We start from the raw sequence: 18,087 nt of genomic DNA, 5'->3' as shown, positions 1-18,087 counted from the left end.
AATGACTAGTACATAACATACATACATACATAACTCACGCCCGTATTCCCCGAAGGGGTGGGCAGAACTACAAATAATCAAGAAACTATTTGCAGCCACTTTTGATACATAGTCCTAATGTGGATAATGATAAACCGTATGATGATAGGTAATCAGCCTATCGCTCTTACAGTTGATCCATCATGTTCGACAGGACGCTGTCCCTTTGTCGCCTTTTACGACATGGACGGGAAGATAGGCAGCTGAACGCATTCTATGTTTTTTCTTTACTCCCAGTCCAGCAGAGGAGTTACTAGTACATAAAACACCTGAATTGTAATGTTAATTGTAAAAAGTACGTACTGGTCGAGGTCTGATGGCGCTTCGTACACGGTGGACTGACCACCATCAGCAATCTCTCGTATGGTAACAGTCACCGTCGGGTTAGTGGTGCCAGGCTGAAAATTAGAGACAATTAGATTCATTCCTTAAAGTCTACTTATCGTGTGGGTGGTGAGGTGAAATACCAGCCTCATCAACCTTGGTGTCAGGGTTACTATTGAGCCGCCAAAGGCCCCTGACATGGCTTATGTAACGATTACTCACTCACATCAGTAAATAGTAACCAACGGCTTAACGTGGCTTCCGAAACACGGATCATCTTACTTTCGGACAATCAGGTGATCAGACTGTAATGTCCTAACCAAACGAGGGATCACAAAGTGATTTTTGTGATATGTCCTCACCGCGACTCGAACCCAGGGCCTCCGGATCGTGAGTCCAACGCTCAACCATTGAACCATAGAGACCGTTATTTTTTTAAAGTGAAAACCACGTAAGCGCCTTCTTGAAAAATCACACGCTGATGTGACTTCCTTTAAAAATACCTCGAATTCTTGCAATTCATTTCAATCAAGGTAAAAATCCACAATTGTTTAGCTGGCACGGAATAGAAGAAAGTTTGGAAGGCCCAAGTGAGTGCGAAACGCGCGCTATACAACTATGAGCAAATAGACACAATTCAATATTGCACTCCACTCGTCCGCAAACTATACAACACACGGTGCTCCGCGATAGTATATTAAAAAGCCGTATTCTGTATCTCTACTATCATGTAAGGGGGTCCCCTCCTTATAAAAAGAACGGCTATCTATCAAAAAATACTTTTGTATGCAGCATCTTACAAAATGTAATAATAAAATTGCAGCCTACACAAAATATACATTGCCGGTAAAGAGGCTCTGGAATTTGAGAAGCAGTAGACCTATCGTAGTTATCTGTTTGCAGGAGTAGTAGTAAAAGAGAGTGGGGTTGAATTAGCTACAGCGATTCTCATACAAAATGAGCGTGAGGGTCTTGTCAACCTTCTCTTTTCCTTTTTCTTTCTTTCTTTATTCGGTGATTGCGAAGATCAAAAAGGCGCTTATGTCGTTTTCACTATTAGACGACGATATGTATGTATGTATGTACAGTCATGAGCAATGTAATGTACCCACTTTAGGACTCTGTCGCACTAACATATTTGACATTTAGTGAGACTTACAGTTCAATTTGTCATAAAAGTTAATGTGACATGGTACGAAAGTGTATACATATTAATGCTCGTGACCGTACACATACAATAGATTTCTAGTGAACGTGAGCTGACACGTCCAACTATGCTAGCTGTGAGAGGTACGACCATGACATTATTGAACTAACAGTCCAGCTATGAAAACGGCGGCTTCATATTCTACTAGATGGTACCGCGATACATCCGCAGAAATAGGCAAAAAAAACCTTTCCTGTAAGGGAACCGCCTTAAGTACTTATTTTTTATTAAATTTATTATTTATTACTAAATTAAAAATATAACTGAGTAATTTGTAAATGCTTCCTACTACCTATTGCCACTATAAATATCGATCAAAAAGGGCAAAAAAAAATCGCGTTTTTTTTTGTATGGGAAATACCTACATAATTGTAAAAATTTCAACTGTCTAGTTATCGCGGTTCTTAAGATAGAGTCTGATGACAGAAAGACGAACAGATAGACAACGAAGATTTTACTTTTTTGTGCGGAACCATAAAACACATAGTCAGAGGTACCTACATCCATCGCAAGATGAACTGAGTATCCACACCTCAGCGATATCTCTGTTAGAACAACGTGATACGTGGTGAGCCGTATTGCCGTCTATAATGGTCGGCCAACTGTGTTAGTGAAAATTGAATTTAGGATAACTCATTGGTAAAGTACGGTACAAGGATTCGAAATTAATTATAAAAAAATAACATAATCGCTAGTTTATGTAGGGTAGCTATAGTGATTATGTGTAAGATGTGGGTAAATCAATAAAAGTCAGTTAGCGTTTTACTGTCGTTTCATTGACACACCATTGGCGACGAGCGGGTTAAAATACGAATAAAAACATATTTAAAATACGAATCACGCGTAATTGTGTCTTTGTTATTGTTTGTTTCGCGAGTGACGATAGTGATTTATTATTGGTACGATGCCGATCGGTAAAATAGAACCTTTTGACCTAACGTCTAAACAATGGCCGGCTTACGTGCGAAGAGTGGATCAATTTATCGTTCTCAACGAAATAAAACCGGAGTTAAAAGTGTCATTGTTAATTACTGTAGTCGGTGAAGCCACGTATGCTTTAATGTGCGATCTTTGTGCACCAAAACTTCCCGAGGAAAAAACTTATAAGCAGTTGGTCGACTTGGTGTCCGAACACCTCGAGCCACAACGTTCAGAAATAGCCGAGAGACATATATTTCGGCAGAGGAGACAACGACCGGGCGAAACTCTGACAGAGTACTTGCAGGCGCTAAAACATTTAGCGGCTACGTGTAACTTCGCCGGACGCCTCGAGGAAGATCTTAGGGACCAATTCGTGTCCGGGTTGGCCAGTGACGTCATGAGGTCGAGAATCTTCGCCGAGAAAGATATCGATTACAGTAAGGCAGTGGAGCTAGCTCTGGCGCTGGAAGCCGCCGACAGGCACGCGGAGCTCAGCGGAGCGAGCGCGGCGGCGGCGGCGGTGAGCGCGGGTGGAGGCGCGGGGGGCGCGGCGGGCGGCGCGGGCGAGGGCCTGCACGCCGTGCGCGCGCGCCGCGCCGGTGCGGGGCTCCGCGGGAGTGGGGGCGCGCGCGCGGGGACAGCGCCCGCGGATCGTGGCGGCGGCGCCTGCGCACCCCGTTCCGACGCTCCGACAGCATGTTGGCGGTGCGGCAAGGCGCATCGCGCGAACAAGTGTCGGTTTATCAATTACAATTGTGATGAATGTAATCAACGCGGTCATTTAAGGGTGATGTGTCCGAAAGTGTGCAATCGGGAGAGTGCGAGCGGTAAGCGTCAAAATTATTTGAGTGAAAATTCAGAGGACGAGTTTTATAACATCAACATCACTTCGCAAGGTAACGAACCATTTTTTATCAACGTTACGGTGAACTCTGAGGTTTTGGAGTGCGAAATCGATACCGGCAGCCGTATATCGGTGATTAATGAACAGTGTTATGAAAACCTATTTCGTAATAATAAGTTACAAACTGATAATTTAATTTTACGTAGCTACGCTGGCGCACGAATTGAACCTCTGGGTTATATCACTGTCGATGTTAAATTTAAGAACGTAGCAGTACCGAATTTAATTTTGTATGTGATTAGGGGGGGTGGTAAACCGTTATTGGGAAGAGATTGGTTGCGCGCTCTAAAAATATCACAAATAAATATTAATGAGTTGAAAGATGATCAGTTCGTGAGCCAGTTGCGAAGAATTAGGTACATGCAAAAAGATGTTACGTTTGCAACTCTCAGATTGTGCAGGTGTGTACGTGCGCGCGCGACCCGTGCCGCTGGCGCTGCGCGAGCGCGTGGAGCGTGAGCTTGCGCGGCTTGAGCGTGACGGTACTATATACAGGGTGGAACATTCCGAGTTCGGCACACCGATAGTTCCGGTGATAAAAAGCAACGGGGAGATACGTTTATGTGGGGACTACAAGATAACCATTAATCCAAAATTAAAACGTGATTTTTACCCTCTGCCGCGTATCGAGGAGCTGTTCGCGAACCTAAGTAACGGCGAGGAATATACTAAGATCGATCTTAGACATGCGTACGAACAAGTGTTATTACACGAAGATTCGCAGCGTTTCACAGCTATTACCAGAGTTGGGCGTAATCGATTACTTTTGTAATCAGATTAGTAATCTGATTTAATGTAATCATAATTACATCAATCGTGATTACTTTGTATCTTTGACTACTATCAATCTTAACTACATGTAATCTTTAATCATGATTACAGTAGTTATTAATCAATGATTATGTGATTTAATAAATAATAAAATATTTTGATAAATATTTGCCAATTAAGTAATAATTTTATTAAAATTCTTACCTATAGCGTGACAGTCCAAAATGGCAAAAGATTTTTTTATACAGCCACAGTGCAAGGGTACATAATATAGTTGGATATAAACATAAATTTCATCATTAATAATTAAATTAAAATATTTTTTTATTTTTTATTTTTGCGTCTTTCTTTAATTATAATAATCAATGCTATATGATGTATGATCGTGTTTTTGTTCAATTAACATGATTAAGAAAATATGTAAAATTATGTAATCAATTAATCTAAATTACAATTTAGATTTATTAATCTGTAATCAATGTCTAGATTAAACTCTTGATTTAATTTCTTATTTTGTAATTATGATTAAGGATTATTACGTTTGTAATCTGTAATCATGATTGCAGATTACAAAAAGTAGTCGTAATCAACAATCAATAATCTAATTACTTTTTGCCCAACACTGGCTATTACTACTCACGTAGGGACGTTTGCATATCGCCGCACACCCTACGGTCTATCGTGTGTACCAGAACAGTTTCAAAAACTGATGGAGGAAACATTACGCGGGATACCGGGTACAGTCGTGTTCCTTGACGACATTTGTGTCACAGGTAGGGATCGCCCTACACATCTGCGCAATCTGCGAGCCGTACTTGAGAGATTAAGATTAATGGGATTAACAGTTAAGTTAAATAAATGTATTTTTTTACAACGGAGTGTAAACTATCTCGGTTTTATTATAAACAAGGAGGGCTTGCACCCTGACCCGGCCAAACTCGAATCGATCACCGGTCTGCCTGCTCCGACTGACGTCACCCAGTTAAAGAGTTTTCTAGGGCTCATTAATTATTATGGAAAATTTATTCCAAACTTGAGTACACTTTTGCACCCACTACACGCACTTTTAAAAAAAGACGTCAGATGGAGTTGGGACGCGCGGTGCGAGCAGGCTTTCGCGGGCGCAAAGAAGGTGTTAGTGAGCGAGCGTGTGCTCGCGCACTATGAGGAGGGGCGGCCGCTCGTGATGGCCGTGGACAGCAGCGCGTACGGCGTGGGGGCCGTGTTAGCGCACCGCTACCCCGACGGTAGCGAGCGGCCCGTCAGCTGCGCCTCACGGACGCTGAACCAGGCCGAGCGGAACTACAGTCAGCTGGATAAGGAGGCGCTCGCAATATATTTTGGTATAACCAAACATCACCAATACTTGTTTGCTAGGCGTTTTGTGCTCCGCACTGACCACAAGCCTCTCACGTATATTTTTGGGGAAAAGAGCGGTATTCCTCAGACGGCGGCTAGTAGGCTACAGCGATGGGCCGCGCGACTCGCCGGCTACGATTTCGCGATCGAGTTTGTCAGGTCCGCGGACAACGGCCCGGCCGACGGACTGTCGCGGTTGCCCCTGCCCCACGAGCGGCAGCCCACTCCGGAGGTTCACTACCTCAATTATGTAGAGGAATCCATCCCGATTGATTGTAAAATGATTGCTACGGAAACCAAGCGGGACCCCGTATTAAGTAGAATAATGGGGTATGTTATGTTCGGGTGGCCGGCGTCCACTAGCTGTGATGAGGATAAATCATACTTTGCTCGTAAAGACGAGATGAGGGTCGAGTTAGGCTGTTTAATTTTTAAATATAGAATAGTAGTGCCACCGCGGTTGCGTGCAAATATCTTAAGGGAAATTCACGACGGACATTTGGGGATGAATAAGATGAAAAACATCGCCCGTAACTATGTGTACTGGCCTAACATAGACCGAGACATTGAAGAGACGAGCCGCGCGTGCTTGGCGTGCCGCTCTGTGCGCGACGCCCCGGCCAGCGCGCCGCTCCACCCGTGGGAATTTCCAGCACATCCCTGGCAACGCCTACATGCGGATTTTTTTGACTGTGCAGGCAAACGTTATTTGATCGTGATCGATGCACACACAAAGTGGATCGAAACGATTCAAATGAACGGTACTACGGCATCATTGACAGTAAAGGCTTTACGTAGCATCTTTGCGCGTTTTGGCCTACCATCACAGCTGGTAACGGATAACGGACCGCCGTTCACTTCGGAAGAATTTAAAACTTATTGTATAAAAAATTTAATTAAACATACTACTTCAGCGCCGTATAGACCTCAAGGAAACGGGGAAGCAGAAAATGCGGTAAAGACGGTTAAAAAGGCCGTAAAAAGGGCTATGCACGAGGGCGAGGACACTTCAGTTGCCTTGAGTCGATTTTTATTTCAGTATAGAAATTGTGAGCACGCGACGACAGGGGTGTCCCCGGCGGTGGCTCTGATCGGGCGGAGGCTGCGCGGCCGCCTCGATGCGCTGCGGCCGCACGTCGCAGACACCGTGCGCGCCGGGCAGACCCGCCAGGTGGCGGCCGCCGGCGGACACCACCGTACGTTTGAGGTCGGTCAGCCCGTGCTCGCGCGCGACTATACCCGCGAGGGGGACAAGTGGTCAGAAGGTCACATCTCAGCAGTTACAGGACCCGTGTCGTACAAGGTTCAGATGAGCGGGGGCGCTGAGTGGCGTAGGCATCAAGACCAAATTGTGCCCAGTCGCGCAGGTCGCTATTCATTGTCGCGCACGAGCATGGAGCCCAGAATAGAGAATCCCGAGTCGTCTGACGGCGCTGAAAATAAAGATAGCGGCGCGGGGACAACGGGAAGCCCATCAGGCAGCGGTGACGGTGCTGTCGAGTCCTATGACGCCGGCGGTTCTGATTATGATGACGCCGAGGGTGCGTCTTCGCCGGTCCGGTCCAAGTGCTCAACCGTGGAGCAGTCTCCGCCGCCCATTCTCTCCGCGCGCGCTTTAAGGGCTATGAATCGTGATTGTATTAAAAGTAAAAAGAACAATTAAGAATACCTACCTATTGTTATTTAATCTAAGTCTCAAGGGGTTCAAATATTTGGTTGGGGGATATGTAGGGTAGCTATAGTGATTATGTGTAAGATGTGGGTAAATCAATAAAAGTCAGTTAGCGTTTTACTGTCGTTTCATTGACACACCAGTTTACTGGCCATTCAGCCCTGCAACGGGCACAGAGCCAAACCAGTTCCTATGCACTCTCACTGGCTCGTGAGAAATGTACCTAACATTTTGGTTAGAGACAAGGTTATCTATAAATAGAACACTAGGTGAGAGCCCTCAGCTTTCCAAATTTGTCCGACCAAGTGTTTATATCATATGCGGCAAATCTACATCACGGAAAAAATATACAAACCAACTTACTTAATTATTTTATGAATGTACGCCGGAACTGGTAAAATACATAATTATAAGAATTTGTAAAGCCCTACCTTCTTCTGGTCTACAATAAATAGTTTCAATTAACAACAAAACAAATGGAAAATTAAATTGAATTACCAAAATAAAATAAAATAATTAATAGTAAATAAAATAATCTGATTATCTAATTAAACATTAAAATAGAGATAACATAGTCATAAACAAACCTAATTAGGTAAATACCGTTAGATATCGTCTTGGCTAAATACACTTCTCATCAAAAAAATCGAAACACCTTGCAAGTTTACGTTTTGTCAGGATTATCAGAAAAATGTGTACATTTAGGAATAAATGTTAAATGTCGTTTAATAGTGAGTAATATGAGCTTATCAAATCTTAATGTTAATGTTCTAAATTTAAATGAATTTTTCATAGGTTTCGTATTTTGTTAAATGAGTCATTTTTATTCCGTATGGAGTATAAAGGAAATGGATAAAACAACACACGTAAATGAAAAAAAAAGCTAAAAAACGTTTATTTTATAACTTGTATTCCCTCCCCGAGCTCTAATTACTGCTTCCATACGGTTCTTCATCGATCGGATGAGAGTCACGATCACATGCTGTGGTATATTGTCCCATTCCTCTTGGATTGCATCTTGCAGCTGGCTAAGTGTTTCTGGGGCAGGATCTCTTGCTCGAATTCGTCTCTTTAATTCATCCCACAGATGTTCAATGGGATTCATGTCAGGGCTTCTTGCTGGCCATTCCATAATAGCGTTCTCCGTCTCTTCTGTAGACCTTGTTCCTTCCGTCGTTACCATACAGCATAATTTTACACTCATCAGAAAAGAGAACTTTGCTCCACTGTAGGTATGACCAATTTAGGTGCTCACGTGCAAAGTTAAGGCGCGCTCTTCGATGGTCTGCAGTTAATTTCGGCCCATTTGCTGGCTTATGCGGTACCAGTCCACGATCCTTCAACCTTCTTCTAATTGTAGAGTCACTTACAGCCACCCTTCGTACAACACGAAGCCGCTGCTGCAGTTGAAAAGCGTTAAGGCGTCGATTTCTTAAAGAAGTTGTTACAATAAATCGATCATCTCGCTCAGAAGTGACCCGATTCCTGCCAGATCCTGAACGGCGCGTGAACAAACCAGTCTCCCGATAACGTTTATAGACTCTATGAACAGATGACAGGCTTAGATGCAGTCTTGCAGCCACAACACGCTGACTAAGGCCAGAATCCAGCAATGCCACAACTTGGGCGGCTTCTGTGGGCGAAGTATCCATACGTTTTAGAAAAAAAAACCTTTTTTCAGACGTCCCAAAGTCACAGTATTGAAATAAAAAACAAAAAGTTTAAGGATAGGCGCCAATTTTTAGTTTTTAAACGCTAAATGTACTCCAACCCTAAACACACATTTGTCTCAAAACAGTGATTCATTTCGTTTATAAGATAAACAAATGAAATTCTAATTTTGAATTTTGAATTTTCGCTTATTACTGTAATGGCCAAACTGCCAGCTATACATTTATGTATTTTTTTTCATCGTATGAATTCTTTTTTGTGTTAAATTCGGACAGAAACAATGAAAACGGAAGTGTTTCGATTTTTTTGATGAGAAGTGTATTTATTTACTTAAATTAATAAAAAATATTGTTCTTTGTATTCTAAATTCAATTTATTAATTCAATTCAAGATATTATAAGTAGAACAGACAACAACGACCGACGCGACGGACGGAACATGCGCGCTGCACACTGTATCTGGTACCGGGAATGTTCGAACGCCGGGTTTTTTTATTAATTCAATATAGTACCTATTTTCGTCGTGGAGATCCTTGGGGGAGGCCTATGCCCAGCAGTGGGCGTCATACGGCTGATGATGATGAGTACCTATTTTCTGTTTCAAATGTTTATATCCTCCTGAATTTTTTCGGATTCAACTAATTATTAATTTTATTTTAAATTACTTTAAAATTTGATAATATTTATTACTAGTTAACCTATTTTAAATTTTGTTTTAATTTTAATTCAAATGAAGTCACAAAATGTTAACTAATAAAATATTTATAATTTAAAAAACAAAGCATTAGGTAACTAAATCAAAAACTATTCGAACAGCCCTCCTCGAAGAGAGCTCTGTTCCAAAGTGCTAATGTTATACGTTGACACATCAAACCCACCCTTTCATAAAACTCGGCCCGCGATGTTGCCTATGTCTACATTGGACTAACGAACGGAACAATGAACAATAAGATATGGGAACCGCCACGTAGGTACTTAATTTATGTGACGTTAACATACACGGCGACATAGGCCACCACCTATCACGTCGGTGTAACATTTTGCGATGGATGCACCACTGACTACCCCAATTGGGATGCAATCGTGTGCTTGTATTTACATACGCTATGGCTAAACTCTGTACCTTAACTAGAAATAGAGTACAATGATGCAATTATCGAATACCAGAGATACTGGACACTTGATTCTCTATTACCTATAATCTGATATATCGTATCGTTTTCCTATTAGGTACAATGAACCTTACTTTCATTATTAATTACGTATATCTGCAACTGATAGTGGGTAGGTATAGGGATGGTATAAGAAAACCACGTATTTTCAGTCCTATGACAAGCCGCCATTGCTAGCCCTTTGATGATGTAAGTGTTACCACTTTGTTACCGTTAAATTACTGAGGAATGTGTTGAAGTACTTGTCACATATATATGAAAATCATTAAAACTAAATCATTTCCTAAAAGTATAAAATTTTCTATTTCCTCGTTATATGCCTTAAGTTTTATTGTAAAACGTGTTAGTATAATTATTATAATACGTTCAGTGTCTTGTTTACTATAACAAACATCTTTGGTTTTAATTTTTTTCGTAACACGTTTTCACATCGTTATTTAATTTTATGTGATCTTAGTTTGAATGTAGGTACCTAAGTCTTGATAATATTTTATAATATGAATCCTTAAGTGTACGTACAAACCTTTCTGGTTTTTGTTAAACATTTTTGTTGAACATGTGTTTGCATGTATAATAAATAAGGAAAAAACCTAAAAAAAAATGTAAAGCATTATCAAAAGCAAACTATTTGGGTGTAATAACAAAAATAAGTACATGATTGAGTGTTTGATTGCTGATGCTATGAAAGTAGTCTAAAGCTCATAAGGTTTCTTCCATAGCGTGTACTTGATTCGACCAATAAAACAAAGCGATATAATCCTTAAGACTTCCAAAAACGTAACCTAATTATGACTCCATGATGCAAGTACCTACAAAAAAATCGCCTTGCCTACTTCAATCTTTCCTGCCCCTAAATTAAAAAAAATCCTTTTATCTCACCTTAGGATAGCGTATCTCATTATGTTCAGTGTACTGCCAGTCGGTGGACCCTGGGATGCCGTAGTGAGGGACCTTCATGATTCGAACTTCAGTGTCGTTGAAGGTCGCATATGCCAGCTTAGTGCCATCAGCTGAGAACCACATAGCGTTGTTCGAGCCGAATACTTCCTCTAGAGAATAAAAAATAAGAATGATTAAGCTCAGAAATCAGAATCATTTATTCAACGTAATTATTTTGGATACACTTGTTGAAGGTCAATGTAACAATTTTAAATTTAAGTACGTCATTTCGCATGGTGTTATGGCTGAGGAGAAGAAATGACAAGAAACTGCAACAGCAACACATCTTTAAATTTAATGTTATGTACCCTACATTACAAGTTATTTAATAACTACAGGAACACATTCAATACCAGACATTTTTATCATTTAGGTAATCATTAATCTTGTAAGTAATAAGCTAAAATGCTTATTCGTTATTACTAGGCAAATTCATTCAAACTTCAATTACATTCACACAAATAAAACAAATAAAAAACCCTACTTATTTAATGGGAATCATTTCTGCAAAATAAGGTAGTTTCCAACTACTTTCTTAGTCAAATCAGTTACTTTTTACTAACCGTCAAAACACGAAATTACTTTGAAAGTATGAAAAAAAAAACTGTGACATCATAGAAAATTGTGACGAAATGTCGGACTTATTATTACGTTTTTCTTGATTAAAATTCATAAATAAGTTAAGTAAATAGAAAAAATAAAATGTTTTTGTTAATCTGAGAAATCAAAAAATCATGTCATGTACTTAAATCAAAAATCATGTCTAGTAAATCAGAATTTCATAATTCATCTCTGACATAGGAAACTATCCAATCTAACCCAACTTCGCCGTTGCCCGTTTTGCTGCCATCACATGAGCGTAAGGTGATGGTAACAAATTGGTGACATGTTCATTGTGTCCATTCTGTTACATAGTTCTTGAAGTAACGAAACGGGCAAGCCCCATATTTTACCTAACGCGTAGAGTTTGTGTTCTTAGTGTTGTATAGTTAGGGCATGTACGGTCACGAGTACTAATATGTATACACTTTGAAACCATGTCACATTAACTTTTTTGACAAATCAAACCGTAAGTTTCATTAAATGTCAAATATGATAATGCGACAGGGTTCTAAAGTGGGTAGGTACATGATATTGCCCATGACTGTAAAGCTAGAAGTTTTGCTCTAAATGAGATCTGGAGGGCCAAAAAGGCCACTTTTGATGAATCATGATAATAATATGTCCCTATTATAACTGAATCGCAAATCGTAAAATGGGCACATAATATGGACTTTTATATTTAATTTTGAATTCATATCACAATTCATAATTTAACAGAATGGTACTCGTGATTCTACCTGTCCCATAGTAGTGTATGCTTGTTGTTTAAGACCAGAGTCACCGCAAGATGAACTAAGTACTCACACCACACCGAGTTTTCTATTAGACCAACGTGATAGGTGGCGAGCCGTATCGCCGTCTATAATGGTTGATACGGCGTTAGTGAAAAACCTAGTGATTATTACATCATCATCTCCCTAACACTATCCCGTTTTTCACAGGGCCCGCTTACCTAACCTGAAGATTTGACTGATCTGGTTTTTACGGAAGCGACTGCCTGTCTGACTTTTCAGCAACTGCGAAGGGAAAACCAGCCCAATACAGATTGGTCAAATACCTCCTAAAAATGCATTTCACGGGAATGTGGGTTTCCTCACGATGTTTTCCTTCACCGCTGAGCATGTGATGATAATTTATGATCCAAACATGAATTCTTTTATTGTATATTGGTTTAGGCCTGTGCTGAATTCGAACCTGCGACCTCAAAGTGAGAGGCAAGCTTTCTACCACCTGGGTTACCACGGTGTCCACCACGGCTACCACGGGATGTAGTGATGATCATAACATAAAATACATTATTCTAATAACTAACCTTCATAAACCCAATCGGGGATTCCATGGTAGACGACGGAATCATCTCCAGTGACTGTAATTTGTACAGGCTCGCTGGTCAAACTGCTTTGATAGTAGATGTTATTCTCGAAAACAAACGCCAAAGACGTTCCTGAAGGACCCCAGATGAAGTTTTGGAGAAGTTCAGTGGTATTTTCTACAGGTGGAACGATTGCTATTGAGGTAGCAGTCAGAATATCCACAGCTGCATACCGCGCCTTGAAACTGTGTCTGTAGACCTGGAACGAGATTAAATAGAGTTTATTCTTCTTCTATCATGTGGGTTCTGAAGTGGATTGCTAACCTTTGGTCCTGGTGTCAGGGTTACTATTGAGCCACCTAAGACATAAACACGGCTCATATAACAACAACGTAATTACATCAGTAAGTAACCAGGACCGGCTTAACGTGCCATCCGAAACATGGATCATCTTACTTTCGGACAATTGGGTGATCAGCTCGCAATGTCTTAACCAAACTAGAGGTCATAAAGTGTTTGTTGTGTGTGATTATGTCCCCACCGGGATTCGAACCCTAAAGATCGGAGGCCGTTGTTGAGTTAAGTGAACCGTTTTGTCTGTCTAACTCTCAATGAGAAGTCATGGTAAGTACAAAGACTATGAACATAAGGCACTAATTGGAAAACATGTATGAAAAGTCGGAGGGACTTGGCACTCTTGACAGAGGGAATTCTTTATTCAATAAGAGTAATGACCCTCTTCCTCCAATCGGAGGAAAGATCCTAATTAGCCCAATTCCCCCTTCAGGCTTAAGGATGCGATTACACTGAAGCGGCTACGTATAACCATCACAATATATTTTTCGATGGGGTGTCTTTTATACCATAGGGTAATTAGAGTAAAGGCTTATAAGATTTAAACGGCCTAAAGGTTGCCTGGAAGAGATTGCTACCATAGCAATAAGGCCGCCTGTTGACCTATTTAACCGATTATAATTGTTTATTTTTTAATATTTATTATAAGTGCAATAAATAATTTTTGTATTGTACTTATTATATTGTTTATCATTTCAAGATAGTTGAATAAATAATATAATGGAAAATAGTTTTGAACAGACAGTAGTAGTAGGTACCAAAACAATTTAGTATTGAAACCATAGATGTATAATATTATGTTAATTGATGATGATGATACATAGTTTCCTAATAATAATATCTGTGGTAATACGAATACAAAAAGTAGTGTCAAAATTTACCTATTTTCGTATCCAAAACTATGCAAAACTACCAATCAAGTAAAGTCATAGATACACATTTATTTAATGGACCACACATTTACTTACCAAAAAAGAACAACATTAAACTGTGTAGTAAGTACAAAAAATGGTTATAGAAGCAGATTGACCTTAAGGTATCGTGTTGTGGCTGTTTTTAATAGGTCAACGTCAAACGAGTGATTAGTTTGAGGTTTACGCGGTTATTATCATAATTAAAACACATAATACCGGGTTCTTACCGCGCTAATCAGGGATATGACTCCCGATATTTCATATTATATTATTTTTATTTCATATTTTATTTGACGCGGTAAGAACCCGGTATTGGCCTCGATTCCTGCAGACACCTCTGACACGGACGTAACGTGAACGCAGCCTTCGTGAACGCGTCCATAGTCGCCCGCGGTTTTGAGCTGTCATTCTGACTTCTCTCTCTCTCGTGTTTGTGTAGACGCTCGATCTATATATTTGTAATTTGATAATTGTGATTGAAGTAAATAATAATACAGAGCATGTAACAAGATACAATCTTTTATTAATTACATGACAACCTCCTAATTTTATTTTAAGTTATATCCGTCGTTTTCTTATCCGCAAAAAAGAAAAGGGACGGATGATTGTCAACAAGTTAATTTTAAAACGAATTAATAACCCAGAATAAAATAGGCGTTTCGCTGGTATGCAATCCGTTTGACGTGCTGTCTACTTAACTCTGACGGGCTACTGACCAATGTAAAATTTTTAGACGGTTGTTTTGGATTTCTGCTTTAAATTGACGTGTGTTCCATAAATTTTATGCCTGTCGATTACCCGTCCCTTTCTTTTTCAGCGGATAAGAAAATGACAGGTATAAAAAAATAAAATTAGATGGCGTCTGCAGGAATTAACGCCATTATGTGTTTTAATTACAAGTGATTAGTGATTATACAAGATGATATTATTTTGTATTTTACCCTCTAGCGTCAATGCAGCCGTACCCTAAGAGTCGTTAAAAAGCCTACTTATAAAGGAGATCACGTACAAGGTACTCCGCGATTTATTTACCAAGTCTACTCCTTAAGGGGAATCTCAAAGCAAATGAACTTAGCGCTCCATTCCATACAAATAGATAGATCAGTCGCAGAAATAAGCGTGGTGAAAAGGAATGACAGAGAATGATTTACGTGTCTATAAGTATTAATAGATAAGTAGGTTAAAGCTTCTATGCTGTTCTGGGAGCAAATAAAAAACATAGAAAACGTTCAGCTGCTTGTCTTCCCGGGCATGTCGTAAAAATCGACAGAGGGATTGTGTCCTCTAACATGATGGACTAATGTTATGGGCGATAGGCTGATCCCTTATCACCATAAGGTTCATCATATCCAGCTTACGACATCGTATCAACAGTGGCTGCAAGTTGTCTTTGATTACTTGTGGCTCTGCCCACCCCATTAGGGATTACGGGCGTGAGTTTATGTATGTATGTATGTATGTAGGTTAAAGTGAAAAAAGTACAGCAGGATTATCATCTCTCTAGCGTAATCCCGTTTTTCACTGAGTCCGCTTACCTAACCTAAAGCACACCCCGGACACTTCATACAAACAACCTCGTTTTACACGGACACCACACATTGACGTTACCGTACACGCACATCTGTGTGTGTGACGACTGAAGGCATACGATTGAAGACTAAACTATGTTCGAGCGGAGAGTTACCGTTCAATACATTGTAATTCCTTATTATATGCCTAAAAATTTGACACGTCCGGAAGAGTACAGCAGAATGATACATAAAAACATTTTCCCCATTTGTTTGTGGTCTTACAAAAATGTCGAGGAAAGATTTTTTTTTTATGTCCAATTAAAATGACGATGAACGAGGTGCTATTTTTTTATTATGAAAGTAGATGAAAATCCTTAAGCATCTGTCTAATTGTTTTTATATAAGACTTATATTTTCTTCTTCTAAAACTGCCATACCCTATCGGCTTTTCAGTCCATTTCTTAATATTATCCAGCCAATTTGTCCTCCTTCTACCCCTTCCCCGTTTCCCATCTATTTTCCTTCCAAAATTTCCTTCAATATGCGGTATCTGGTGTGTCTATGTATGTGCCCAAAATATGCAATTTTACGTTTTTTCAATGTGGCTAAAACTTCCCCTTCTTCTTCATTACTTTTATATTTACCGAGTTAAAATCAATGTATTTTCGGAGGTATATGACCTGTATTGGGCTGTTTTCCCCTTCGCGGGTTGGAAGGTCAGACAGGCAGTCGCTTCTGTAAAAAACCGAACCTGTCAATTCTTCAGATTAAGTAAGCGGACCCTGTGAAGATCGGGACAATGCTAGGGAGATGATGATGATTTTAAATATATTTATTACCATAAAATTAAAATTCCTCGTGATAATGATAATCCTATAAAAAAATAAATTTACTTATCTGTCACAAAAATGCCTTACGTATGTAAATCTAAATGTTTTTATAAGCCATAATAAAAGTAGTTAGTGATAATCTCGATTTGATAATGCTATCATTTGTGTGATAACCACATTATTGGACGACTAAGATAACGCAAGACAATTCATACTACTGTTATGTAATATTTATTAACATTGCATCGCCTGCATCCCCGAAAGGGTAGGCCTACCCGTGTATAGTATTTAAGTACACCCATTCCTCGCCAGCTATGTTTAAGTCCCACTTAATAGGGGGCGAGCCTCTTGCCATTAACCGGGCACAAATTCTAGAAACCACGTGGTATCAATTGACTAAATATTTCAATACTACAAAAAAACCGGTCAATTGCGAGTCCGTCTCGCGCACAAAGGGTTTCGAATTGCCAAATTGCCGTAAAAATCAAAACAAATCAATATAATCATATTATGTATGTAGGTATAGTATATTATATATGTGTATTATATTTATAGAGGCTTAGGCATGTTTGTGCATTTTTTTTAAGGTTTTATATGTAGATATAATTATTATAATGTATTTAATATATTGCACCTCTTTTTATTCTTCCGCAGTTATTCTAATACTACCTCTGGGTTGGCTGGAAGAGATCTCTCTTAGAAATAAGTCCACCCTTCTAAATTTCCATTTCTTGTTTGTAATGTAACTAGGTGTTAAGTGCAATAAAGTATATTAATAATCAAACAAACCCAAATTAGCAGGTCTTGCGTCATTTCAATGTCGAAATCCTATGATTAGATGGTCATAGAAACTATCTTGACAGACAGACGGACTGTCAAGAAAGTGATCCTAAAGGGTTTCGTTTTTCGTTTTGAGGTTCGGAACCTTAAAAATTAATTCGTTTCTTAATGTTACTTTGTAATTGGTATACATATTTAACTGTTATTAGACATTCTTACAAGATTAGTTGTGTGTAACTCTTGCACTAGGCTAAAGCCGATAAACTCGGTAAACCTAGCTCAGCCGCTGGTGGGGAGCGGATAATTCCGTTTTATACGTAGTCATCATCACCAGCCCATTAACGTCCCCACTGCTAGGGCACGGGCCATCCCTATGGATGGATAGGGAGATTGGGCCTTAAACCACCACGCGGGCCCAGTGTGGATTGGTGGTTATTAACGACTGCTAATGCAGCCGGGACCAACGGCTTAACGTGCCTTCCGAGAGCACGGGGGAGCTCGAGATGAAAACTTTACTTTTTATGGTCACCCATCCTATGACCGGCCTTTGCGCAAGTTGCTTAACTTCTATAATCGCAAACCGAGCGCGTTTACCGCTGCGCCACGAGCTATACGTAATATTATTCTTTATTATATGCTAATATCTTAAATTTTAAACCGGGGGAGAGCGCTCCGCATTCATCCAGCCCATTTACTATCCGAGGAAAATCTACTATACATCACGTAAAAAAATAGTCAATGAATTATGACAGATACTAACGTCGAAGAGAATATCCCTGATCAAGTCGCCTGATCTCGTAAGTAA

General features: G+C 39.9%; 1 protein-coding gene across 2 annotated transcripts in view; it reads right to left on the bottom strand.

Annotated features, from left to right (window-relative positions):
- Positions 1–18,087, bottom strand: part of LOC126366215 (venom dipeptidyl peptidase 4-like) — a 62,794-nt gene that overhangs the window by 10,187 nt on the left and 34,520 nt on the right. For both annotated transcript variants that reach the window (XM_050009241.1, XM_050009242.1), the window contains exons 7-9: positions 12,894–13,152; positions 10,919–11,088; positions 343–437 (exon numbers count right to left, since the gene is read on the bottom strand). In XM_050009241.1, the coding sequence (XP_049865198.1) occupies positions 343–437; positions 10,919–11,088; positions 12,894–13,152 (524 nt within the window). The remainder of the gene's footprint in view (positions 1–342; positions 438–10,918; positions 11,089–12,893; positions 13,153–18,087) is intronic.

The sequence above is a fragment of the Pectinophora gossypiella genome, chromosome 4 (assembly GCF_024362695.1).
Source record: "Pectinophora gossypiella chromosome 4, ilPecGoss1.1, whole genome shotgun sequence".
Taxonomy (NCBI): domain Eukaryota; kingdom Metazoa; phylum Arthropoda; class Insecta; order Lepidoptera; family Gelechiidae; genus Pectinophora; species Pectinophora gossypiella.
The sequence above is the reverse complement of the archived record's forward strand: the minus strand, read 5'-3'. Positions and strand labels throughout refer to the sequence as shown.